The sequence below is a fragment of the Simochromis diagramma genome, unplaced genomic scaffold (assembly GCF_900408965.1).
Source record: "Simochromis diagramma unplaced genomic scaffold, fSimDia1.1 OVJJ01000753.1, whole genome shotgun sequence".
Lineage (NCBI taxonomy): Eukaryota > Metazoa > Chordata > Actinopteri > Cichliformes > Cichlidae > Simochromis > Simochromis diagramma.
In genome coordinates, this window is record NW_024387523.1 from 4,193,182 (window position 1) to 4,219,765 (window position 26,584).

At 39.9% G+C, this 26,584-nt stretch overlaps 1 protein-coding gene across 2 annotated transcripts in view; it reads left to right on the forward strand.

The window, feature by feature from the left end:
• The first annotated feature begins 3,151 nt into the window (after nt 1–3,151).
• LOC120726362 (ephrin type-A receptor 7-like) overlaps nt 3,152–26,584 on the forward strand; it is a 154,739-nt gene continuing 131,306 nt past the window's right edge. Inside the window, exon 1 of one of the 2 annotated variants that reach the window (XM_040019876.1) lies at nt 3,152–3,617. In XM_040019876.1, the coding sequence (XP_039875810.1) occupies nt 3,539–3,617 (79 nt within the window). In that variant the 5' untranslated portion in view covers nt 3,152–3,538. The remainder of the gene's footprint in view (nt 3,618–26,584) is intronic. The other variant, XM_040019877.1, reaches the window with a different exon arrangement.

Sequence of the window (26,584 nt, forward strand, 5' to 3'; positions counted from 1 at the left end):
AAACATGGCTCAAGTCCTCAGTGTTGTCTGGTTTCTGCATTTGTCATAAGTGGAGTGCAAAGAAGCTAAATGCGGCAAACGACACTGAGCAATCTTTTTAATCCTACAGTGTTGCTTACCAGGAACTTTAGCCAACATTGCGTTTACTTTTTCAGTCATTTACAGTCTGTAAATGACTGAAAGTCTGAATTATAGCAGAATAATATCTTCTCTCAGCAATGCTGGATCTTCTATCTCTTTTGTTGGACAGAGGGCAGAGTAGAGGCTACATTAATTGACTATCATGAAGTTCAAAGCAATATTACAAGGGATCAAGTCAAGGCAAGCTGGTTAGCATGCTAAAAGTAGTAGAGATCACTGCATTACATCATAGATGTTAATTGTTTACATTTGGTTAATGGTTTAACCAAATGTAAACAATTAGTTTGGGCTATTTTTGTTTTAGTTTTTCCTTTAATGCTTTGAACAAAGGAATCGATTTTTTTTTTTTTTTAAATCTGGTGGAAAAAAACCCAACAACTTCAAAGCTGCAGCTCTTAGCTTCATCAAATCATATCCCCAGTGTCGCACATAATTCCATCTAGTGACATGTTCTTTCATCCCTCCATGAATTGTGGGAAATATAGTTTATTTTATTGTTCTATTGTTACCATCCTGCTCCCCAAAAACACTCCCTAGTGTGTACTAAACTACACAATATTCCTTACTTTAAAAAAGTATAACTCCCTTGCAGTTGTATGCTTGCCGTCTAAGTGAATGACCAGGAGGTACAGTTGATTTTCATAGAACAGAAAGTTTTAACCATGGCAGGTTTAAAATTTGAATGTAATTGCAAAGATATTAGGCGGTGGATTCTTCACACACTCTCCACAGTTTTCATTGTCACCAGTCTCACAACGAAATTTACCTTTGACTTTTCAGATATTAATATCATCATCGATTTATCCAATCGGACATTTTTGTCAAATTTTATTATCACTGCTGCATACCTCCTGAGCCCTCAGAGGCCTGAACTTTGGATTTTGACCACCCAAATACAACCAGCTCACCCATGAAGCCCTGTGATTATGTGTGTCAAATTCAAAATTCCTTCAATACCCCTTTTTTTTCATGAAAATCTGCTGGCCAGAGTAGCCAAAAACATAATACCCCATCACTGGCTGTTGCTAGCACAGAAGCGTGATAAGGTGAGTTGAACAAGGACACGTGGGCTTTGTGGTAAAACCACAGCAAATGTGATCCCACATTTTGAATTTAAGCTTTGAAATTTGCCAGACATTTAAGTGGTAGATATGTGATGTGAAACTGAGAGCAAAAAATAGACGATTGTGTGCATGTACATAATGGACTCTGAGAGACACAGAATGAGTGAGTGGGGCTGTTGGCCTCTGTCCTTGGTGAGTAATGACCACAGAGGAGGACAGATGATCATGTTCATCAGCTCCCAGAGCTGAGGCTACCAGCCCCCCTGCTGGGGAGGATCAGTCAGGCTGATGGGCCATAATCTGTGTGTGAGTGTGTGTTTATACGTATGTGTGTGCGCGAGCTTGTGGTCGAGTAGAGAGAGCAGAAATAGCGAGGGGGCTGGGTGAAAACTGCGATGATGATTCTTACCGTGTATTATGAAGCATATAGGAGGAAGAATGTACACTGTACTGTGTCAGAGTGTGCTTGCATACAATTGCACGAAAGGGGAGCTTAGTGTGTGCACGCTATTAAAAGTACTTACATTTATTAGAGAGCTGCTTTATGTCTGGCAGTTGCAGGACTTGCTTAAGGGGGAAATTAGGTGTGCTGACTACCCTTTTAATTACCATGTCATTAAAGTTGGAAAAGTAGCTAAATAGCCAAGGTTGGTAGTATACACTGAAGAGCTGCAAAGTGGTGGATATCACTGAGGCATTTCTATAGGCTGTTTACTTTTTTTTCCACTTACTTACTTATTTATTTTCAGCTTCTTTGAACTCTGAAGTCAGGTTTTATGCAGCTATAATTTCAGTTTAAGTAAGTGACAAAATGAGTGATTCTACCTAGAACAGTTAGACATGTAAATGAACAAGATCAAAATAACTGAATCTATATGGAAACAATCATATGAAGTGCTTGTGTAGAGACATTTTTCATGCCATCGAGATCAATCTGTTCTCATATTTTGAATGAAGCACATGTGATGATTTCTTTTTCGTTTCTTTAAAAATAGTCGTATAAAGGGAAGATGCTCCTTTGAATCTCCTGCAGGCCTAGCTTCTGAGTGTTCAGAAAAGATTTTATTGATTGGAGTTTCAACCTGTGTTCACATCACTAGTTCTCGCTTTACAAAAACAGTATCTCGCTTGACAATCTGCAATAAACTGTATTGCTTTCCAAGCTAAACTGTGAGAGTGATCAATTCAAAGTAGTGTGTGTGTGTGTGTGTGTACACTGTCTTTCAGCATGTGGCTATGACAGTGAGGGAAGACACAAGAGACTGTTAAGTGATAGTCTTTGGGTTACAATGATGCAAACCCTTGAAACAGTATTTTCATTGTTTTAATTCATCTTGCTGTCTTAAGGACTCAAACTGAGGCACAAACAAACCTTGTAAAAGGCTAAATATTACTTACTTGCTGCAGAATGGTATGAGCATGTCTCCTCACTTTAAGTAGCACCAAATCAATGTAGCCCTCATGGGGAGAAAAGTGATTTTCATTACAGAAATGATCTCAAGTCAGTGTGTTAATTGGAAGGAAAAGACTGTAATGTCTTAAACTGTTTTTGTTAATTAGATTAAAACCCACTGTGTAACTTTAAAGTTGTTTTTCTTTTTGCCTAAGCTGGCTCAATACTTCTGTATTTTCAAAGCCACCAAAAGTAAAGCATGAACCTTTACAATGTTGATTTAAATTAGCTTGATTTAAATTATATTTGGTATATGTTGTATATATAATCTTGCTTTGCTACATTTACATACATATTATTAAAAAAAAAATCCTGCACTATCCAAATGAAACAACACCAGCTAAGCGAGGACTCCTTACCCTCCCACTCAGGACGTCCCCTCAATTCTGCACATTACTCTCAGAATTGCTGCTCACTGAACAAATACTTTGAAAACAGAAGCAAATAATCCCCATTAAACTCTAACACACGTCATGATACAACTACCAAAAATCCCTGGTCTTTACTCAGCAAAGTTACTCACGTCACTTTCTGTGAGGACATCGACATATGCGAAAACGGAGCTCTACTGCGGATTCGGGTCTGTTCGCTCTAGATAGTGAAAACACCTGGCGTGAAGATTCCAGGTTGCAGTTCCTTGATAGGTCGACCCTGCAGTACCCACTACTCCGCGTCCCACTTCATTGCGCTCGCTCGATGTCAATCTCCCCTTCAGAACCCTCCCCCGAGATATCAAATAGGCCGCGTGGCTCTCCGGATCCCGCACTACTTGCCCAGACGGCATTCGCTCGATTCAAACACTGAGTGCGTCTCTGCTGCGGTGCGTTGCGCGCAGGCTGGAGAGAGATGACAAGAGCCCCGCGGAACTGGTCAGAGAAACATGGATCTCCGTAAAACGCTGATTTCGGTGCTTTGGATATTATTGCTGAACGAAGTGAAAGACTACAATGCAGAAGAAGGTATGTGAAAAAATTAACGGATCGGTTGTTCCCAAACTGGCTACGGCAGCCTTAATCAGGAGACAGATGTCCGCGGTAAAGATAGTTTGACATTTGCACTTATCCTGTGATGAGAAGCAGGTGCATGAGAGGAAATTAATGTTGGCGGACTTAGAAAACCGTCTTTTAATTAAAAACAAAAGAAAAAGAAAAACATTAGAGAGATAGATGGAGAGGCGGTGATTACCAGATAATGGAGCGATAGATGCGTTTGAAAAAGCTGTAGTGTGACAGAAAACGCATTTGTGCTGAATTCAAAGCGACGGCTCTCAAGCGTCCGAATAATACATCAGATTTTTTTAATCTTTCAGTTTAACACAGACAAACACGTCACTTTAGTTTATTAGTTTGTCACAAAACAAGCAAACAAAAACAACGGATTACTCTTTAACAGCAGTGCTGCAGAGTTTAGATGGTAAACTTAGACAAAAAATAGTGATGTGCACAAGTTTAAAGATTTTGCTGTAAAAGCACAAAGTGTAGACTATGCGCTGTGACAGATGTGTGATCCCACATAGAGCCGGTGCTTGCTTTAACATTTAGTTTATGATTTATTCAGGAAGTGAGTTTGGTTCAGACAGCCGTCCTCGTTATGAAAAAGAAATCCTCGGGCTGTTGCCACAAAGATATGACTTGTACGGAAGGCTTTCGTCGCGGCATCTTTGTGCAACTGGTTTCTTTGTCTTTTCATACTCAGTCACTGAAGCTGTGACGCGGACCACGGGATGCATTATAAGATGTTGACTCAGTGCTTATCTGACTGTATGAATCTCCCCATTCAGCTCACTTTACCTTGTATTTTTCTTCATCAATTTTTAAATAGCGAGGCGGCGGCATTAATTCCTCTCTTTGGCTCTTCAGCGGCATTGAATGAAGTTATGAAACAGTGGTAATGCAGGAGAACAATGTGTGATTCAGTGGGGGATTATATATAGATTTAATGCTGATGTGGGATTAGGATGTGGATTGCTGGCTTGTTTAATTGCCCGTTTGCATCTGCACTGAGGTGTGCGAGAGAGCTGGGAAGGTACTGCTGTGGTCCAGTGATTTACCAGCAGCCTGGCTGATTGCCACAGGTAAATACTTTCACCACCAGCAAGTTATCCAAGATATTGTAGACAAATTGAGATTTTAATCATTCAGCCTAACCCAAGCTGCTGAATGGACATGCATTTCTGGCTTCTGGTTCAGGTGTAAAGCCACAAACAAACATGCAGCTGTAGTGTATAGTAACCAATATGGACTCTGAGAAAAGTAGTCTACTTTTGGCACACTTGACACACTTTACACCCATACATCATTGACACGCATTATGCATTATACATTATATATATACACACATTAGAGCAGAACTGGTGCACATGCAGCCCACGGTCAAATGCACACACTCACTTGGCATGCACACGTTGCACCTGCATGCAGGCTTTCTAATGAAACATACACTTGTTCGCATGTACATGGTGTGGCATTTTTTTGGTACTAAAGGCCCCTTTTTGTGGGCACGCATGCAGAGACTCATTCACATATGAAAAGTCACATGCCCACATTTGTACTCTTCGTTTACCCATACACACATTTCCTCTAGAGCATTGCCAGATTGATTTGGTTCTCTGGAATGCTGGGTAGCCGGATTTGGATGCTAGCTTTTGTTTAATTGATGTTGTGACAGCGATTAATTGCTGTGAAAGCAATGTGCTCCTGAAGGCTTGTATTGGCAGCAATTCTTCTCGCTGTTCGTAAGGATTTGAGAGATAGGGGAAAACACAGGGGAGATTTTTTTTTCCCTCCACTTTTTTTCCCCCATTATATCCACATTAAATGAGGCAATTTACCCACCTGTCTACACGCATTCTGTTAGTTCTAACCAAGAAGCTCAGGCACACGACGGCCTTTTCAACAGAGAATTGCATTTGTGCGTTTAGGCATTTGAAATTTTGTATCTACTAATGCATTGCATTATATATATACATATATCTATATGCACACACTCTTTGATTAGCATTCCTGATGTTTCCCTTTTTTGGTCTGCCCTTGTGCCTATTCTAATCCTTCAGTAGCTGTTATTCCCAGTTCTATATATCATTTACTATTTCTGTGCTCTTATTTCATTTCTCCTCGTGTGCCAGCAGCATTTTCCTGCCTCTTTAATGTGCAGCTACATTCTTATGTTGTTGTTCCTTCCTTTAGCGCTCCCTCTATTTTCTTTCTTCCTGTTTTTCTTTGTTTCCCCCCGTCCTCTCACACATGACCCTCTTATTTCTCCTCTCTTTTGCTCCTCTTTTTTCCTCCATCTTCTTCCTGCTTGTGCATGTGCTCAACCTCTTGAGCTGACTTGGCAAACACTAATATGACCAGGGGGTTCCGACAGGCAGAGCCGGGTGTCCACCATCGTACTCTAGCGCATTACACACAGTCAATCTAGCCACTCCTCCTCCCTTCAGGTCTCTTTTCTCATTCCCCACACCTCACCGCTAACGCACCTTGGCATCTCATTGGGATCTCATTTACTTTCTCTCTCCTCCATCACTCCCTCCCTTTCTCCCTCTGCATCCATCCATCCTGTCCTAAGCTGAGAGAGGGAACAACCCTCATACAGAACAATAGAGGCAGAGTGAGAGAAGAGTGGAGTGATTAAAAACGTGAGGTGGAAGAGTCTCAGAAACTGCAGCGTAACCTGTGAGTTTATCCTGTTTGTGGGACCGTAGCTTTGTTCACTTGCTCGCTGCATCAGAATGACTGTTGTGAACTGCCTGCACTATGCTCTTGGCAGACATGCAGCAGTCTATTGTTTACCTAGAGCCTTATTATACTGGCACTCTTCCCAAACCGGCATGCCATATCTAATTTCATATTTACAGGTACCATTATTTACCGTAATGCATTGTAAAACTGAAATATTGGTGATACAATTTTAGTGTTTTTATGATCAAACATGTTTAATGCTAGATCCACAATATCCATACATACCCAAAGTGCCTGTTTCATTACAATGCAGCGACTGACCCTTAGAACTAAGACTGAACTGAACATTTTCTAATGGATTTCTTCAGAGACTTTTTTTTTTATCAGTGGGGTTTTTACATGCTAGAAAGGTATAGCATTAAAACAGAGATAAGACTACATCTTGAATTCTGTGCCAGTGTACCTGTTGACCCTTTGACTGTGTAAAAGGTGCGTTTGTGGACAGCTCAGCCAGTGATCCCAGACCTTAACCGGAATTGTGGTTCTTTCATGTTTATATTTACCCCAGTTTGTGTCTGTATGCCCATGCATAAGTAAAGTCAGTAGGTTTTGGTATGAGAAAAACGCTCAGGCTAAAGCATTTTTCATCTTGCATAGTGACATCTTCACCTCTATTTGCATTGCCCAGGAAGAATTTGCTTCAACCTGCATATTTCCATTTATTTCGTCCGCAGCAGCCCCGCTTTAAAAATCTACATTGTGTTTGGTCTGAAGTTTGACTTTAACACAAGTAACGTGAGGCTTTTTATTTTCCCCAGAGCAATTATTGTGAGCATTTTAGACACATAAGCAACAGATAAACCGTAACATATGCACCTCATTCTTTAACCTTAATAAAATAGCCAATTTAACAGAAATACTGAAAACAAAATATTGACAGTTAATCTTAGAAATGCTGAAATTATTTATTAATTATTATGGAATGTGTAAGATCCAGTGTTATCACAGTCACTGTTGCACCGATGTTGACCACAGATCTTTGATTTTAAGTGTTGTGCTAAAACACTGAAGCACTGGTTTAAGTAGGACAGGCAAATCTTGGATTAATGTTTGCACATTGCCTGCCAATTACATAGATAACGTTTTATAATGCCAAAAAACAGCTTTATCTAGATACAGATACTTCTGTTGACTTGGAAGCAGTTTAATTCATCTATATATTTATTAAACTGTACTCCTATGTCATATCATCACTAAATCTTATAATTAGTGCTTAGAAGCAATCTGATTTACTAATATTGGGATCATCAGCTATTGCCAGACTGGCAAAGGGGTAGCTATCCACCCTCCCAGGCATCAGTTGGAGCTAATTGCCTGTGATTACTGCAAGGTTATTTCTGCTCTGCTGCCACGGCCCTGGACCGATGCACTGGACCATCTCGTTGGCTGGCAAGGACTGCTTTAGACCTGTGCATGTTAGATCAGATGACTCTGACCTCTGTGAGTATGAAAGGTCAGAGTGATTTGTGAAGATGGCAGGCGTAGCAGTGCAGCGCTCTCTTGTCAAGGCCTCGGGGACACTGTCATTTTCTGGAAAGACGAGACGAGGGCTGAGGTGGAAGGGAGGGTAGAGGCACAGGTGTGGTGAAATTAAAAGAGGGAGAGGGAGATGGTGGAGCCTCATCCCAAAAATTACGTGTTACAAGCAGAGAAAGGGGAGAGGCGGTGTCTTGAGTTCAAGACTAAGGACACAGGTAGGAGGGAGAAAGAAAATTGGAGGGGAATAAAGGCGGTTGGAAGAGAGCTAGAGATGAGGGCCTTGTAAGCTGCCACCACTCATTGTTGTACAATGCTTGTAAGTTTCATGTGATCAAACAGACTAAGAGTTAATATAAGAAGTCAATTCAGCAGCTCAGCCAGATTCGTATTTACCCCCCACTCCACGGGAATTGAAAGGCTGATGAATTACATGTGTAAGAGAGTGGATGTGTAATGTATGTGTATTGGATACCAGTAGGGGTCACCTATTTATTTTTTTTTTTGGTCCAGTGTAGTGTAAAGAGACTACTATAGGATCTGGGCTATTCTGCTGGGTCCGCAAGAATGAGCTATCACTAGAGGGTGGGAGTGTGTGTATGGAAGAGAAAAAGAGCAATCTTTGTGTGTGTTTAGAGGTAGGAGGGAACAATGGGGGTTTTAGCAGGTGTTTCAGCCATATTGGACAGTTACGAAGGGGCTTTGTGCAGCTGTCTATGATAGATGAAGGAAGTGCAGATGGACTACACATTTATTGCTCATTTAACTGATTAATCTATGCTGAAACCTCTCCTTCAGCTGTTATCTATGCATATGAATACCACAGCCCGTATGTGTGTTCACATACTTATTCGCATTGGCTTGCAGCCATGTTACGTGAGAGAAATGTCTGGGTTGTTTTTTTTCCCTTTTGGCTTTCATACTTTGGCTGTGATTGTTATTACAAGAGAACTGAAAAGCATCCTTAGACTGTGCAGTTTTGGAAAGAGCGTAATCAAAGTGCAATGTAGCTTGACCAACTTGTTGTTGACATTGTAAATTCTATTAAAATGAGATGAAATGTTATTAATTTGCGTGTGGGTTAATTGAATCGTTGCTGCAGCAAAAGTATTTCAGCAAAGACAGGAAATTAAATAGACCTCAGTGAGAGACTAAAAAACATTATAAAACAATTCTTAAACTGTTGTTTGCCTGTCATTTATATAGTGCTTTATAGTCCTGAGTAATTTGCTCATAGGGGGTCGTGTGATTGTTGGGGTTTTCTCTCTGTTATTGTAGGGTCTTTACCCTACAATATAAAGTGTTCGAGGTGACTGTTGGTATGATTTGGCGCTATACAAATCTAATAAAACCGAACCGTATGAAATGAATCAAAAACTTTTATCTACAGTGCAAGGATATTTAACGTTTACATTTGTGTACAGCTTGAGAAATCGGACGTTTTGCTCCTGTTAATGGTTACATCATTTTATTTCTACCTATTTCTGTGGGTAGATTAGTTTGAGCTCAGCGCCATTGTAGCAGTTATTTTTATGCTTTTCAGATAGTAAATAAGTGAAAATTACAATTATTCTGTTTCCCATTCTATAATAACTCTGCATTATTTGCAGTTTTCCACCATATTTAATAGTCGTTTATATTAAGAAAGAACCATAATTTATATTTTGAACACAGTGCTACATTCATAGTTAATTAGTTAGTTACTAGCTGCAAGTGATGATTATTTTAAGCATATTAATCCTACAAGTCATTTCCTTAATTTGAATATGTGATTTTAAACATTCTAAAATGTTTAAAAAGGTCTATTACAATTTCCTAAAGTCCAAGATGATCTCATTACACGTTTCAGTCTTTTGGTAAACTGTTGAAAACCCAACGATTTTCAATTTACTGCATTAAATAAAAGAAACCCATCACTCACAAATGGAAGCATATCATTCAAACTTCTGTTGACAGTGATAATGGAGCATTTCTCAACTAACGGACTAAGTGATGTTTCAGTTATATGTTACATTATGGTCTTGCATTTTTGTACTTAGATCAGTGGGCATACCGTCAAAAATAATGTTTTTAATTTGTCAAGAAACCCAGGTATGTGTAACTGCAGTGTGAAATTCAAACATTTTCCATGTCTCTTTTACATCTGTTGTCAATAGTGAAAAAGATCATTCAAAACATTTTTTTTCTAAACTGTAGCACTTCTGCTCGTGAGACTTACAGTCACATCAGTAAACTGTTGGCAGCTAACCACAGTCGCAAGTAAACATTCAACCCGTAGGAAACTGCTTTGAAATTCTACTTGTTGTTTTTTAATGTCTGTTCTGGTTCTTGTGGATGTGTCAATGCAAGCAACAAATACCAGGTGAGTTAATTGTTTAACAGCTGTCAATGGTAGCATTCGATTACTTATTTTGCTTTGCGTGTATTGGCAGTACACCAGTATACAATGTGCTAAAGTGGATGTTCATGTTTCTGTCTCTGCTAAATTATTTTTACGCTTAATGGGGTTAAAAATATACCCCCACTTCCATCCCCTCTGATTTTTAGAGCTAGATCTTGAACTGATCTACATTGCAAACAACTATCAAATCAGAAACTGAGTATGAATGTTAGTGCTATCTGTCCACTGACAGCAGAGACTCTTTTGTTTCAACTTTACATTATGCCACCATAACACCACTTTTTTTTTTTTACAGGGGACAGAAAACATCCTGGAAATATTCCAACTAAGTGTGAACAATATGAATTCCCTACAATGTTCAGGTCTGCAGCTGACCATTCAACCCTAATCTGACTGTCACTCGGTGTGTCATATGCATTTAGATCTTGTAAAACATCGAGCTGAGAGTCATTTTCTTAGCCAGTTCATGTATTTATTAACACTTAAACTGTAGTTCTTCTCAGTAAATGAAACAGGTTTACCTTCTTCCCTGCCTGGAAATTTCCAGCTGTGGGTAAAAGAGGATGACATGCTGCAGATGATTCTCTGCAAAAGAGCAGGAAAAAAAAGTGAGCTGTTTGCTTAGGAATCTACAGTAGCTGAATTCATTCTTTCTTTAAGCTGACAGCATCTTGTGATGTTGCATTTTGTCTTAATCCGAATCAGAATGCTTTATTGATCCCTAAGGGAATTATGTAATCAAAAGAAAGCTATTAAAACAAACGAACACTCTAAAATACTACGTAAAGGACAAAGAAAAAAGTAAGAAAAAGTTAAATTAAGGAGACAAAAAGCAGGGGCAGCTGAAACAGGCTGCATGCTGGCTGACGCAGGCGCACTAAATATTGGAGTTAAATGACAAACCTGGCCAAACAGTGCTAAGTGGAAGAGGACTTTAGCATTTTTATTAAATAAAAAATATTATTATAAATGCTGTGGTTATATTTTCAAAACCTGAACTCATTAAAATTCAAGAACATTAAAGTACAGAAATAGTTATCTTAACAGGGATCACAGTATGTATAACCTCTGTGTTTAAGCATGTGCATTTTTTAGGGAACATCTGTAAATTCTAGACACATGGAGGAAAAACTGGGTTACACTAAACCAAAACGGACACTGTCGTAGTATCATGAATTTTCTTAAACTCTCTCATATTATTGCATCATAGAGAGTGTGTAGTTATGAGTATGCACAGTAAAAGAAATCCTCTAATGCTGAAGATGTGAAGAGTGCAAAGTAAAAATCTTGAAGCCCAAAATGAAGAAAAAATGAGACATACTTCAGTGAATTCACATGTGCTTTCATGCCAGAGCCTTATGTAAACATCTCAAGGGCCTGTTTTCTAAAGGTTTTTCAAAGGTTATATGCAAAAAGTGTAAATGTAAAAGAAAAAATAAATTTAAAACGTCTCCGACCACCCACAGATTTTCAGAGTTAAGACATATTTCTACCTGATAGAATGGATACTCTGAACACATTATTCATTTTTGCCACTCTTGTTGGGATACTAATGGATTAGAGGAGCACTTGTTGGCAGGCGTTTCAGTCCTAAGATGTCTAAAGTTGATAAATGCTACTGATGTGTATTTGTGAGAAGCTGTAACTGTGCTCTTGGCAGACTTTCCTGCTCAGGGTGTTTTGCATTGAGAGTAAACAGTAACAGCGTTAACGAGAGACTTGATGTGGGTGGGCATGTTGGGAATTGAACTGACAACTTGGTGGAGCTCAGTCAGTCTGCCACCCTCACACTCCCAGCATTTCATTTCATTTCATTTCATTTCATTTCCTTTTTTTTTTTTTTTTTTTTTTTTTTTTTTTAAACCAGTGGTGAAAACAAAATCACCCACTCATTTAGGCTTTGGTATGAAAAACAAGCTGGATTTCAAGCAAGTATTTCAAGCTCGTAAGAGTTTGCTCATTCCATCTCTAGACTTCTAGGAGCTGCAGGCCAAATGTATTGACAGTCCAAAATTCATGCCCTTGAAAACCCAACTGGGTAAATAATATTTTTCAGTTTCCTTTTTCACATGTTGAAGGAGTTGTTTGTGTACTGCTGCCTCGATTGTGCAGTCACTGTGTTTCTTAGTGTCTCTTTACACACGTGTATATTTAATGTTAAAACAGAGCTTTCAACTTTGAGTTATTCATTGTTGAACCAGCTCTCTTTATGCCTTCTTGCTTCAGGAGAATTTTGAGAACAAGCTTAAGATGCAGGGGGATAATAGGGGCAGATGTGCATGAGTCAAAGAGTGCAGTGAGAAGTAAGTTGCAAACACTGGAGGTGTTTTACTGAAGACACGCTTTATGCGGTGCTATATGCAATACTTTTAAAACTTGATATCACCCAGCCCTGGGCGAAAAATGACCTTTTGTGGTTACCCACTTGCAGATGTGACTTTTTGATAATGCATGCTCTGTTGCACCAATTCCTTTTAAATCAGGAACCATGCTTTGGTAGAAAATGTTAGGAAAGGAGCTGTAACTTGAGGTTAAATGTGTTGCCCTCCCTTTAAAGTGTTGTCTTAGAGACCATCAACCTCAATTGAGGCTTGTGGCCTTACAGCATTCACATCACACTGTCGTGGAGGCGATAAAGCTCCTGGAATGTGTATAAAGCACATAGATGCAGACAGAGGCATGCACCAACCAGATATAAAAAAAGTAAAATGACAAGATCAATGCTGTGCAATTTTACTTACCTCTCCCATTTGTTGTGGACATACAGCCCACTGTACACCCTGCTGTTAGTGCTACAAATCTAAAATTTGGACCTTGTTTTGCTTTGTGATAGCAAACTTGCTGAAGATTCATCTGGCCAATTTTGGCCTACCTGAGATAATACTGATTCAGTTTCCACAAAGCCTTTGAGGTTAAGGGGTGTCAAACCTATGGCCTGTGTACCAGAATTGACCCAGCAAATGGACTGCAACTTAAGAAAACACCAGCAATAAGAAAAACGCTGCAAAAGCACACAAAATACAACGGAAATAGGAAATAGGAAAAAAGAAAACAGAAATAGGAAAACCCAAAATAGGAAAAAACTGATTTCCAAAAGCACAAGGGAAGTGTTTCTGGGGAGACAATAACCCGACGGACCAGTTGTAGGAACCAAAATATGCTAAGAATTGCGCTGGGAGACACTTAAAAGAAGTGGAGGATCTATCGGTTTTGCGAGGAAAGAAAAGATGAGAGGTGAGTGTGTTAGCCTGACTATTAGTCTAATAATCCGTCATCAGTATTATATGAATCATGAGATTAACACACACTTACCTAACATGTTTTGGTTCCTGCAACTGGTGCGTCGGGTTATTGTCTCCCCAGAAACACTTCCCTTGTGCGTTTGGAAATCTGTTTTTTTTTTTTTTTTTTAATTTCTGTTTTCGTTTTTCCTATTTCCGTTGTGTTTTGTGTGCTTTCGCAGCATTTTTTTTTATTGCTGGTGTTTTCTTAAGTTGCAATCCATTTGGCCTCTCAGGGCCACCGTACAAAGTAGTTAAGTAAGAGGTAAATAATTAAATGATAGTGAATAAACAGGGATTTTTTCTATCTACTATATATTATATTTGGTTGTTTTTAAGTGTATCCACAGTGGGGGGAAAAAAAGGTCATTTTCTGTGAATTAACAAAATCTTTCTCTTTTATAATTACAGGACAGTCTGGGAAATGAGTAACTAAACTCCTTCTACCTCTACCTCTTTTATTTTCTGGAACACAGTTTATTTATCACATAGAAAAGCTGAGGTATACTGTTGAAATTGCACTTCTTTTGTCTCCTTAATTTAATTGCACTTTATATTAAAATATCGAAGTGTAGTTAAACTTCTTTGCGCCGACAGAAAGAGGAGTTCCACTGGTCCGATCCACTTAAGATCAAAGTTGGTTGTAAGTGGCCCATGATGTAAAACTTACTTTTCATCCCAATATGTGATGTTTTGGGAAACCTGCTTCAACAGCTGATGCTCTCTGAGTTGGGCTCAATATTTCAAGTTTAATATTTCGTATTAATATATTAAAAAATACTGAGAATTCTGTTTTTGGGTTGAAGGTCCTTTCAACATACTTTGGAACCTTCAGGCTGGCAGCAGCTGAGGCAATGTTATCCACTCGTCCACCGCATGTTACGTAAGAGTGACGTGACCTAAATAGCAACACACTGTGCATGTTTTAGGGACACATGAGAAATCACACCTACTGAGGCTTGTACTCTGTTCAGGCTGTTCACAAATGTTCTCAGCAGTACTCTCCAGCAAACATGCATACGCATGTCATGCTTGAAACCTCTAGTGAACCCAACCGTCTCTCTGTCATTCCTCTGCTGTGTGAGTGTGTGCGTTGCTACCTCTGGTTGAGGCTGACTGACCTGTGAAAGCTCCCTTTTAATGCTTTTCATGTTTGACCTGATGAGACTGTACACATAAGACAGGGGACAAAATACTTTGACTTATTTGTACATCATTCTGCACTCAGTAGTTTTTACATGATTAAATGCTGGATTATGCTTCTTCTTAAATTTCTCTGATTTTCTGTCCCCTCTACAGTGGTGCTTGCTTCCAATATGTCCTGCTATGTAATATTGGTGCAAAACTGCAGGGATATAGCAGCTTTGGCAGTTACAGGCAGTTCTAAGCTGAGTCAAACTGTAGCACTTCAGACTTTTTTAACAAGGCCTATGCACAAGGCTGTGTTTTGATTAGTAAAATGTGTTGAAATAAATGAGTGGATGCTATGTACTCCTGTAAAATACAGCCTAAATTTCCTTTATTATAATCAAGGAATATTTGATTTCATATAGATATAAACTACAGTAACTCATCAACAATGATTATGCATAGTCAAACACAGGGGTGGGCAATTCCAGGCCTCGAGGGCCGGTGTCCTGCAGGTTTTAGATCTCACCTTGGGTCAACACACCTGAATCACATGATTAGTTTGTTACCAGGCCTCTGGAGAACTTCAGGAGCTAATTTAGCCATTTAAATCAGCTGTGTTGGTTCAAGGACACATCTAAAACCTGCAGGGACACCGGCCCTCGAGGCCTGGAGTTGCCCACCCCTGGTCAAACATGTAGAAGTTGAAATAGATTGCACTCACACAAGTGTAGGAAGCAAGGAAAAAAAGCTGTTTCAAAAAGATGTTTTCAAAACATCACAATTTCTCCTACACTCGTGTAGGTTTTTAAGGTGCTTTAAAAGGGTTGCTGAGAACAGTTTATCTGTGAGGCTCAGTGATGTGAAGGTCAGGGGTAAAGACTTGTTACTGAAGATAATTCTTTGACTCTGCTTGTATTTTTGAGGTCAGGTGATGCTAGAAAAGAAAAATCACCTGATGTGACGCCTTCCTGCACAACGAATAAGAATCTAGGCTTCATATAAAATGCTAAAATACCAGAAATGTATACAGAGTAGTGTTTAACATCAAGATTAACGAATAATAAAAATTGTTAGCTATTCAAAATAAAGTAAATCTGATTACATCAGAGATGGATAGAGACATTTTAAAATGTTACAACCAACAGCTTCTTACCCGATTACTGAGTCTTGTAAAATACCTGTGCTGTCACCGAACCTTTAGATAAAGGTGATTGTGACTAAATAGAGTAGCTCAAAAACACATCAAGTGATGGAGGTTTTCATAAATGACTGCGATAAGAATATGTAGCAATTAGGATATTTTTAAACTTATTCAAGAAAAACACTATTCCTGTTGAAACTGTAAATTGAAAAGAAAAAAAGTATTGTAATGAGTGCTGCTGCCTATTGCAATAAGTGATGCATGTCATCTCAATTACCAAGCTGTGTGCACATGCACAGGAATGGTTGCCATTTTGATGGCCGAGGATATAGATTAGAATGACTAACGCACGCTATTTTCTACCCGGTGATCGCCCAGCAGTTTCATGTCGTCCTTGTCTTTACCTGTGATACCTCCTTCCTCTTCTGTTCTGTGGTGGTAATGGCCGTCATGTTGGAAATGTGTCCGGCTGGACCTCGTAAACCATTACCCTGTGTATAGGAAACCCCATTAATCTTTCTGAGAGGCGTTTGACCTTTCAAACTCATTAACCACAGCCGGTGTGCAGAGAGAAGTGAATCTATACACGTGCCATACATGCACTCTCTTTCTTGCACACACAAACAAACACTCTATGCAGAGTGCTCAGGTAAAGTTGGCTTATACACACACACAAACATCCTCAAGTGTGAACGCACTGATGTATGTCCAACTGCCAATATCACCTTTACCGGCTTGCCATCTCAGCCGCTCTGACTCTCTTTATCTCTCTTGTCTCTCCTCTCCTCCTGTCCTTTTTATCCCTTTGCTTCCTCACCGTGTGGGTTTGGGCGCTGACCTGGAAAATTGCCTGACCTTTTAATACGCAGCTTCCTTGGTGATGAATAAATACATAAATCGTGCCGCTCCGGCTCAGTCACTTTTATGATACCCCTTTCACCCTGTTTCTCCCTCCCATGCACCCTGTCATTGGAACCCCCTCAGCACAGACACAGAAGAGGAAAGCAGGGCGTCTTTGAAGTGATAGCCCCCTGTGGCGAAGAATATCTCTAATGAAAGGTGTTACTGACCAGGTTGAGGGCGAATGATTGCGAGTATGTGAAGTGTAGATGGCGAAGGATGTAATGAGGTGAGTGAGCAAGGCAGGTTAACATGCCAGCATGGGACTTGCTCTTCTCAGTTTATCAGCAGTTGAGGTTGGGCGTGAGTGAGCTTTGTAGGTGGCAGAGGATGTAATGTGGTGTGTGGCAAGGAAGGTTAACATACCAGCATGGGACCAGATCAGCTCAGTTTATCAAAAGTGCACAGGAGAATGAAAAAGACAGTAATAGGCTAAGTGGTGGGGTGGGGGGTGGATGAAACTTATTCTGCTCAGTTTACTGTAGGGGTGACTAAGGAAGGGGAAGAGGAAATGAACTGGAGATGCTGAGAAAATTTGGAGAAAGGGCAAAAGTGGCAGAAAAGAAGAAAAGGGACTAAGTAAAAATTAATTGCAGAGCTGATAAGGAAGATAATGGGGGTAATGACCTGGCCTGAAATTTGGCACAGAGCTGATCTGGACAGATCCAGTATTAATTCATTAGGATAAATAATCACCATAGCTCCTTTTCTCGGTGCACATTAACTATATCGATTCTGTCCATTCCATCCATATCTTAATTGTTTATCCAATTCATTAACACACCTGGAGTGGAGCTGTTCCTTCTGGTGTCAGTCCATCATAGGCCCAATATAGAGAGACAGATAACCATGTATAACTATATTTTTTTTTTATTGTGGCAGAAGGCTTACACATACAAAATCCAAAAATCACCACCATGCCTCCCAAGGATGCCACTTTTTTTTCCTTAGGCTTTTTGTGCATGCCTTCATTCATGTTATTATACTGACTTTAAGTATATTTCTGAACATGTAGCATTGTGTGCACTCACGTGAATATTTTTGTTTGTCTGGGTTTGATTGCAATCAGAGTGTCATCAGTGCAGGATGGTTGGATGGAGTGTGCTCCTGTTGTTTCTCAGCTTCCTCTGTTTTAAATGTTGCCTTCCTGTTTACAAGTCAATTCGTCTGCCAGCCAATCAGCACGCCAAACAACCAATCAGTTAGTCAGTTAACCAGCTGGCTGAACAACCAGTCATTTAGTCAGGTAATCTGGAAAGCAAGCAACCGCTAATACTGCTAGCCAGGATTGCATTTAGTGAGGCAGCCAGCAGTCAATCAAAAAAAAAAAAAAAAAAATCAGCTGATAATCAAGTTAGTCAGAGGCATATAGCACTTTGTCTATCTGTCAGACAGACAGCCAATCAAAGAGGCTGGCATTTTATTAATCTGTTATTTCAAAGACCAGCCAGCAGTTTCTCTTCAACAAAACAATGTGAGCACCAGGCAGAATTCTTTCTCTGTGCTACGTTGACGCAGTGAGATCTCATGTACTCTAATTTTGTCACTCAGAACTTATAAAGTGTATGATCATGCCTGAAGCATCAAATATTCTCACTGGCATAGTAAAAGAAGGCTAAGCAATATACAGACTCAGTAAAGTAGGTGAATCCTGCTTTTTTTCACATCACAGATGGATGCCAGGATAAGAACTAGTAGAGTAAGACTGCAGATGCTATATCATAGAGGAAAATGTGCAAATCAAGTTGTAGCAGCCAAAGCCGCTGAGAGAAAACTGCACAAGCAAAGGGGAGAAGGAAGGTGTGTGTGTGTGTTTGTTTCTGTGTGGCACAGGGGGGATAAACCTCAGCAACTGTTGCAAGTACAAGCTGGGTGCTTCAGGTGGATTCAAAGGCTAATCTAAATTGTTGCACCCTAAAGCACACTTTCTTACTGGGGCTTTCCTTTATCAGGTGTGAGATGCTACGACGAGCAAACCTTTGCATGCGTGACTAACTGTTTTGGGTGCCCAGTGATTGCAATCAGTCTCATAAACATACCTTCCAATGTAACTCTCTTAATCATTTATGTAGCATTGCCAGTGATCTGATAACAGCAGACAAATGTTCATGTAATTAGATTTTTAAATCTACTTGTTATTTAAATATAGTTAGCACTTGTTAAGAGTAAAGTTATTGCCTTTGGTTGGTTTGCTCGTAAAGCACATCTTAAATAAGTGTAGCAAGGATCCACTTATTGAGTGAAACGAGAAACTCTGCACTTACAGTGCAGAAAGCAGTGAGTCTGGTGTTATGTGCACAGACACATTAAACTGTGAACAGAACAGTTTTTCTGTCTGGCCAACCACAATAAATATTGTACGTTTAGATGCAGGAAGGAATCTTTGACAACAAACAGACAGAAATATATTTGAGTCTATTTGACTTTTTTCTAAAAAGGTTTATTATTATTATTATTGCCACCACCACAGGGGCACTGTCCCCATGTTTCACATGTTGTTGCAGAGGTGAGCCAACCGGGAGAGCCCCACAACATCCAGACCCTTGAGGAACAAGGGGAAGGGCAAACACTCATTCGATATGGCTTATCCCCATGCGAGGTCAGCACCACTCCATCCCCACCCTACACAGTGTGGGTAGAAAGCTGTCTGTGTAGGTTCTCAGTCATTCAGGCCACGATAGTCGTCGCAACTGGACTTCTTTAAGTAAAGTGGTCCAGTTGCCTTCTTTTTTTGAAGCTCTTAAGACTGGGTAGGAAGCTGCTTCCCCCTCCTGAGTCATCTGACGGTTTGTGAAAATCACTCTGATCTCAACCCAAAAGGCTTGCTCCATGGCCTCATTGAACCTGTCAGCTGTCTCCAGGGTCCCACAGGCTAACCAAGATTGATAGAGCTCTATCTTCAGCTTGAGGGTTCCCTTCACCTATGGTGTCCAACATCTGGTTTGGAGATTGCCACCTCGACAGCAACCTGACAAAGTCACACATGCTTGGTCACATTTTAGACTTGTAGTATCAATATTACATGTGATAGGAATATGAGTTATTTAATAATATTTTTAAGCTTTCTTTTCTCTTTTAATTAGGCACTTAAAGTGCTACATGTTTATTCAGCATATACCCTCCTGCTTAGCTAAAGAGCTCGCTATGGTTATTCAAGATTTCTTGAGGACAGGGTGTGTGGTGCCATATCCGTCTGCAAGTGTACCTTAGCAAGGAAATGGTTTATTTTCAATAATTGGTTTGCCCTCACATTTAATGCATTTGCTGTGCGTGGCTGTTGTGTAGTAGGTCCGTGTCTGGACGTAAGCAGTGGAAGCTCATGTATTGGGTATATTTAAATAATTTTAATAGGGTTACTTAGCATTATTCTGTGTGCAAAAGTGATGCAGGCAATTTCTCCCATTTTGCTTGTTTATGTGTGGTTGGGCTTCTTATTCTTCAGGCTGAACACTTCCTGTTCTGCCTGTAAGATTAATTTTTTGCAGTAGAATTTGCATTTGAACAAAACACAAGACAACACAATAGCACGTTGCTCTGCGAACTCTGTTGACTGTGGGTTTTAGACTGTGGCTTTTTCCCCCTCTCCTCTATTCAGACTGGATTAAATGTGGATCAATTAATGTTTGCACAAAACACTGCCTGATTATGTACATATAGTACAGATATGTGGCTGTTATTAAGTGATGCTACAGTGGTCAGATGGTCATACTGGTGCTGAGCTGAGGTGACTAAGATTTTGTCTCCAGGGCAACTAAGGATGTTTTGGCAAAGGAAGTGAAAGGAAGTGCCTTCCTCCCTCCCTTTTTTTTTCTCACTCACTTTGTCTTGCTTACTGAATTGATCCCCCCCCCCCTCCCCCCATCTCTCTCCCTCCTTCTTTCTCGCATTCTTTCACATTGTCTTAGTCTATCTAACTCACTAACACAATTGAAGTTGGCAGTGTTTCAGGGATTGAGTGGCTAGAGTTAATGGCAAATTACCTGCCTGCCTCTGAAGTCTTGAGTGTGTCTATGTTTTGGATGGGGGCAAAGTAATGGAGGTTATTTGAAGGAGCCTGCAAATAAATCACTAAATGCCACTAAAGCATTCAATAGTAGCCTGTTCATCGGCCCGGACTGTACAGATTTATATGCGTATGAAAATTGGTTATCTCTTTCTGAAATGTAATTGTTTTCTGTGCTGTGTGCTGTACACAGACTATCAGTACTAGCATTTGATAACTCACCAAGAAGCCAAAAGTTATTATAATCAATATTATTATCATTAATTTGGCAACATTTGGCCTCCATTTATGTTTTTTTTTTTAGTGTATTTAATCAAATGAATCAAATATACTTTTCTTCATTCTTGTAATATATTCTTACGGTGGTTTGTGTTAATATTAACAGTGAACCCTGTGAGCCAAAAAGCTGTTTAAAATCATTTCAGACAGTGTTCTTTTTTCCCCCTGCTCTTGGTTATGTATGATGCCAGCGAGAGTTTATATCCTTAATGTCTGGCTGTGAACAACAGCAACCCCACCCACCTGCTGTTTAAACCTTCTGCTTGCGAGAGGCAGCCACTCAGAAGAAAGTTTGAAAAAAAGTTGGCTTAAAGTCAGAGGAGAGAGAGTTAAAATGGGCATTTTCCACCAGTTCATAAAGTGACAGGCTGCACAAAGGCCCAATAAGATAAATAAGGATTACTGAACTATGAATCATGCAAAGCCACTCTAGTGGAGCCCACTTTTATGAAAAAAATATGGAGTTTGAAATGAGCACAAAAGGTTTCCTCTAATATCATGCAGTTGAAGCGTGTGAATTCTTTTTTTTTTTTTTTTTTTTTTTTTTTTTTTCTCAACTTCTGGGGATGTTGATGATGAAGCAGAGTGGTGGCATCGCTCAGACGTCTGACTCACACTGCATCACACAAGACTTGGGTTAATTAACAAACTGTCCTCTATCGAGCCAAGATGACTAAGAGGACTTTTCTTCGATCATCAGTCTCGGGATCAGTTGCGGACAAAAATGGCCACATTACACGTACAAGGTGTCTCAGGATGTTAGGAAGTATTTTTTTCTCCCAAGCTGAGAACTCACTTCTCACTCAGTCTGATCAGTGCTTCATTGACATTTATTCATCTGAGCTCATCTGTGTAAGTTTAAGTGTAAGCACTGGCTATTGACAAGTAATATAAAAATAATTAAACACAATCCTGCAGTAATATTAGAATAAACAACGTTTCCAGTCATTCCGCTATCTAGAGTGCGGCGCTGATCTTTCTCGTAGATGTCAGCTCTCTTCTTTGTTGTCTGCAATCCCTTTTTAAAATTCTTTTTTTTCCTTGGTCTGTCATTCCTTTCATTTCTCACCAGGCCTCCTTGGGGATGGAAAAATAACTAAGAGCTTAGAAAGTGCCCAACAGCACAAAGTTAATAGTGAATATATTAGCATGTCCTTGTAAACTGACACTTTTCTATTCCATTTTTCTCAAAGTTTGCGAAGCTATGTTTAAAAAAAAAAAAAAATCACATGTCCTCATTCACAGTCCGCATGTGACAGACTTATGTGACTTACTGCCTTGACAGTCGTTCTTGTCCTACAAACATACACACTCAGGGACACGTACGCAGTGAGAGGACGCAGCAAAAGCTTGCTTTTAGTCGGCCACCCCCTGAGAATAGAGGCTGATGAAAAATTCAGCTCAGTTAGTTAAAGAGTAGCTTAAAGCAAAAGCTGTTTGGTTTAGTCTGTATCCTTTCCTTTCTTCTTTCGTTCTCCCTGCCTGCCTGTCACTTTCTGTTTTAAATTGTCATTGGGTCTGATCTCATTTTTTTTCTTCCCTCTTTCTGCATGGTTAAAACACCCTACTGTATCTGTCTGGTAAACAGTACACGGCTCAACCTCGATCTACAGTGTAACCGTTGGTTACTGGGCGGCACTTTACCATCAACATTTGCCCTCCACTTGGCTTGTACTACGAACCTTCTGCTCAGTGAGACCATGTGACCACAGCAGTCGAATATGTTTGTACCCCGTGACTTGGAAAGATTCGAATACATATGGTGAAGTGATGGCTTTGCAACAATTAAGGGGGTGAACCAGGCTCTGTCAAGCATTAAACACTTTGCTCATAAAAGCTGTTTTATGCCAGCTTGTAAAATGCCTCATAATCCTCTAATATCCTCACTGTAATCCAAATATTTAGGTATAAGGAGCAGTGGACTTTTTGCATTTTGTCAAATAAACAGTTCCAAGTTTTTTAAATTATTTTATGATTTATTAAACTAATGGGACTGTGTTCTTTTACGTTGTTAATTCGAGTGAAGCTTGTTAAAGGTCTATTGAAACTGCTGGTGGACAAGGGCAGAAGGAAAGGAAAAGACGGTGACGATTGAAATGCAGCTCGGAGAGGACAATACTGAATCTAATCTGTTTATACAACCTCACCTCCAGTCTCCCTCCTGTCTCCTCTCATTTCAAACTTGACAAACAAACACATACACACGCGTTTGTGAATAAACGCACACTGACACACAAACTCGCACACACCTCTACACTTTATGAAAGGAACAGCGGCCCTTCGTTTATCTCGTGGGCGAAATCTGGAAAAATGGAAGTATTGCATTTGCATTTTAATTTGCCCTCAATCAGGCATTGTGTTTGGAATTGCGACAAAATTGCTCGGTGTTTGCTCCTCGTCCCTATTTATAGGGGCTCCATGAACGACGGGCCCTAAATTCAAATCTGCCTGCTATCACAGTGTATGGAGATGAGGCTTCCTCTATTTCTTCCTCATCTTCTTTCCTCCGTCATTCATTCTTTCTCTCCTAATTATTTTCTTTTATCATTCTACCTCAGCTCTTTATTACTTTTTCTTATTTCCACCCCACACACCTGTTTTTCCTTGTGTTCTTTCCACTTTAATCACTCTCTCTCTCCAGCTCCTTTGACTCATCCAGCCCCTCCCGGTTTTCGCTGCCAGACGAGTGAAGGCACAGATTTCATTAGTGATGCCATGTGCCATGCTTCTCCGATCCGAAGGGCTCCAGCAGTCATGGAATCGTGACCCTGCTCTGCCCTCATCGTCTCAATCCTCTGTCACCCCATCGCTCTTTCCTCCTGACCCACCCCTCTGTCCCCCTTTTTGATATCTCCCGTCTTCCCTCCATCCGTTCTTTCCGCTCTAGCCATCTATAACATGACCACAAGCGGTCTGGACCTACTTCATGGAACCAACTGCTCCCTGGAGTCCAGAGTGAGGAAGTTAACCCAGTGGTGACTGTAAGACATATTGGTAACAGTTTATAGTAAATTGTGCATGAAGTAAATGATGCCAGACTGTGATTCTCAAAGGTTATTATATAGTCGTTTAGCAGAAACGAATAGCACATATAAGTAGTCACATACATTACCTCCATCTTTATACTGAAATTGAAAAGCATAAAAGATAGACAGTAACGAGTAAAGCCTGGTTTCAAAATCCCTAATTTAAATAGTTTAAACTTAACTGCATTATGGATCCAGTCATCACTCTTCACTCCTTTAATTTTCTTACAAACTCCAATCCGTGGTCATGTGATGGTTGGTTAGGTTTTCTTCCCATATCAAAATTGTTTATAGCCATCGGTGTAAGTGCTAAAAGGCGTGAACAAATCCCTCACTCAATCCATCATCCCTGAATTTCATTTGGGGGTACAAAAAGCCTGAAGGTTTTCTGGTGTGTAAAATGAGGTGTACATACATTTGATTAAATTACTCTATGCTGCTGAGTGTGTCCTGATTGGCTCGTGTGCAGTTTCACCGTGCCGATGCAACCCCTCACTCAATAGGCTAAAGCTCCTGGGACTGTGACCTTTGAGCTCTGTGCCTGATGCTGTGATTGTTCGATACAAGGTGTTGAAGGTACATTTAGCGGTCAAAAGAGATGACCTTTCCCTTTTAACCTGCACAGGGCACAACACCAGCTGCAGGCCCTGACGCCTGATGTAGAAAAGCAGCAAAGTGTTTGTCTGTGTGCTGCTGTGATACTTTAATGCAGAAAAACAAGACGTGGACTTTCTTAGCCTGTTTTAGTATTTAATGTGACAAAAATGCCAAATGTCTGTCTTCATCTTCTAATAACTGAAGGTTTAAGTGGTTTTTATGTTAATTAACAAGCATTTCTTAAAATCCACAAGTCACTTAAATTTAATTGCAAAACATTCATTTGCAAGAATGACATGATTATTTTTAAGTTATTGTTTCTAATATGAGACCATTTAGTCATATGACAGTTCTGTGGTAAATATTTAGTGTTGTTTATGTATAAACCCGACCTGGTTATGGAAAGGATAAAAGTTTCAGTTAAATGTATGGAAGTCATTGAGTTTCAATGATGTTTTTTTGTATTTATTTGTTAAAAAAAAGTGCAAAAATCTACCTGGTACCAGTTACCCTTACTTAAATTACATGTAACTATGTCTTCTATAACTTGAGAACATTACAGATAACAGAACCGAGATTCTGTGTACGTGCCACTTTTTTTAAAATTAGACCTGCTTGTGTAATTTTAAAAGGCCAACCTCTCAGAACTATTAGTCAGGACTGGTTATGGAAATGTTGTTTCTGAGTAAATATTCCATGTGTGTGTGTGTGTGTGTGTATTAATGTGGCATGATGAGTGGGAGCTGAGTTGTCATGTTGATGAACTATAATTGCCCGGGGCCCCATCTGCAGATTTTATCACTCAACACATCGCATCTCTTGCTAACCACGTCTGTCCTGAGGACATGGTTTTGGCTCGTTTACCTCACGTATCCATGCATGTGTAAACCAACATGGGAAGCGATACGCACTCAAAACTAGTCTGTGTGCGTGTGTGTGTGGTCATGGTACATCTTCTGAATGAGATAATGGACTGATATAGGTAAACACGTAGCTGTGTGAATGACTTTATACACTTCCATCAAAATTAAACAAGGAGCTAAACTCTTCTTGGGCTTATCATGCTTAATTATGCCTTATGATTTCATATCTTCTGTGGCTCTTTCATCAGATAGTTTTCTTTAAAAAAAAACAAACAAACCCCCCCCCTCCCCCCTCCAAAAAAAAGTATAAATTAGGGTTCACTCACTGCACATATACATCATATTGGAGATTTTTGTGTTGTTATTCCATAGCAAAAATGTAAATACAGCGGTCCCCAACCCCCGGACCGCGGACCGGTACCAGTCCGTGAGTTGTTTGGTACCAGGCCGTGAGACTGGAGGCTTGGGTGTCAAAATTTGTGGTTTTCAGGGTTTTTATTGTTAACTCAGTTTCCCTGTGTGTGTGTGTGTTATTAATAAATCTTCTTTTTTTGGGTAGCGGTGCTGGTTTTATTTTGTTGTATTTGTCCACGACACCTTAAAGGCCAGTCCATGAAAATATTGTTGGACATAAACCGGTCCATGGCGCAAAAAATGGTTGGGGACTGCTGGTCTAATATTACAGGGACTGCAGACAAACTTTAGCAGTTTTTTCTGTGGTCAGAAATTTAAAAGGCCACCAATTTAAAAAAAAGAAAAGAACCTTTTTACTAAATATTCAGCTCATGTTATTTATTTTTGTTGTCATATGCAAGAGTTCCCTGGATTGTTTAACCAAATTTCATCAGGTTTTTGGAACTAAAACGGCACCAATTTCCAAAACTGAAAAAGCTTCCATTCAGTCTTCAGTCCAATAATCAACTAACCAAGTGTCTTACCGTGTACCCACAACTGTATCCTACTATGACAGACAACAAACTGATAATTTAAAATGGCAAGCTGAGAAAAAGACATCCTTGTTTCCTGTGGTGCATTCTCACCACTTGGTCCTTCCAGTTGAATCAGCAGCTGCCGCAGGCATTAGCACC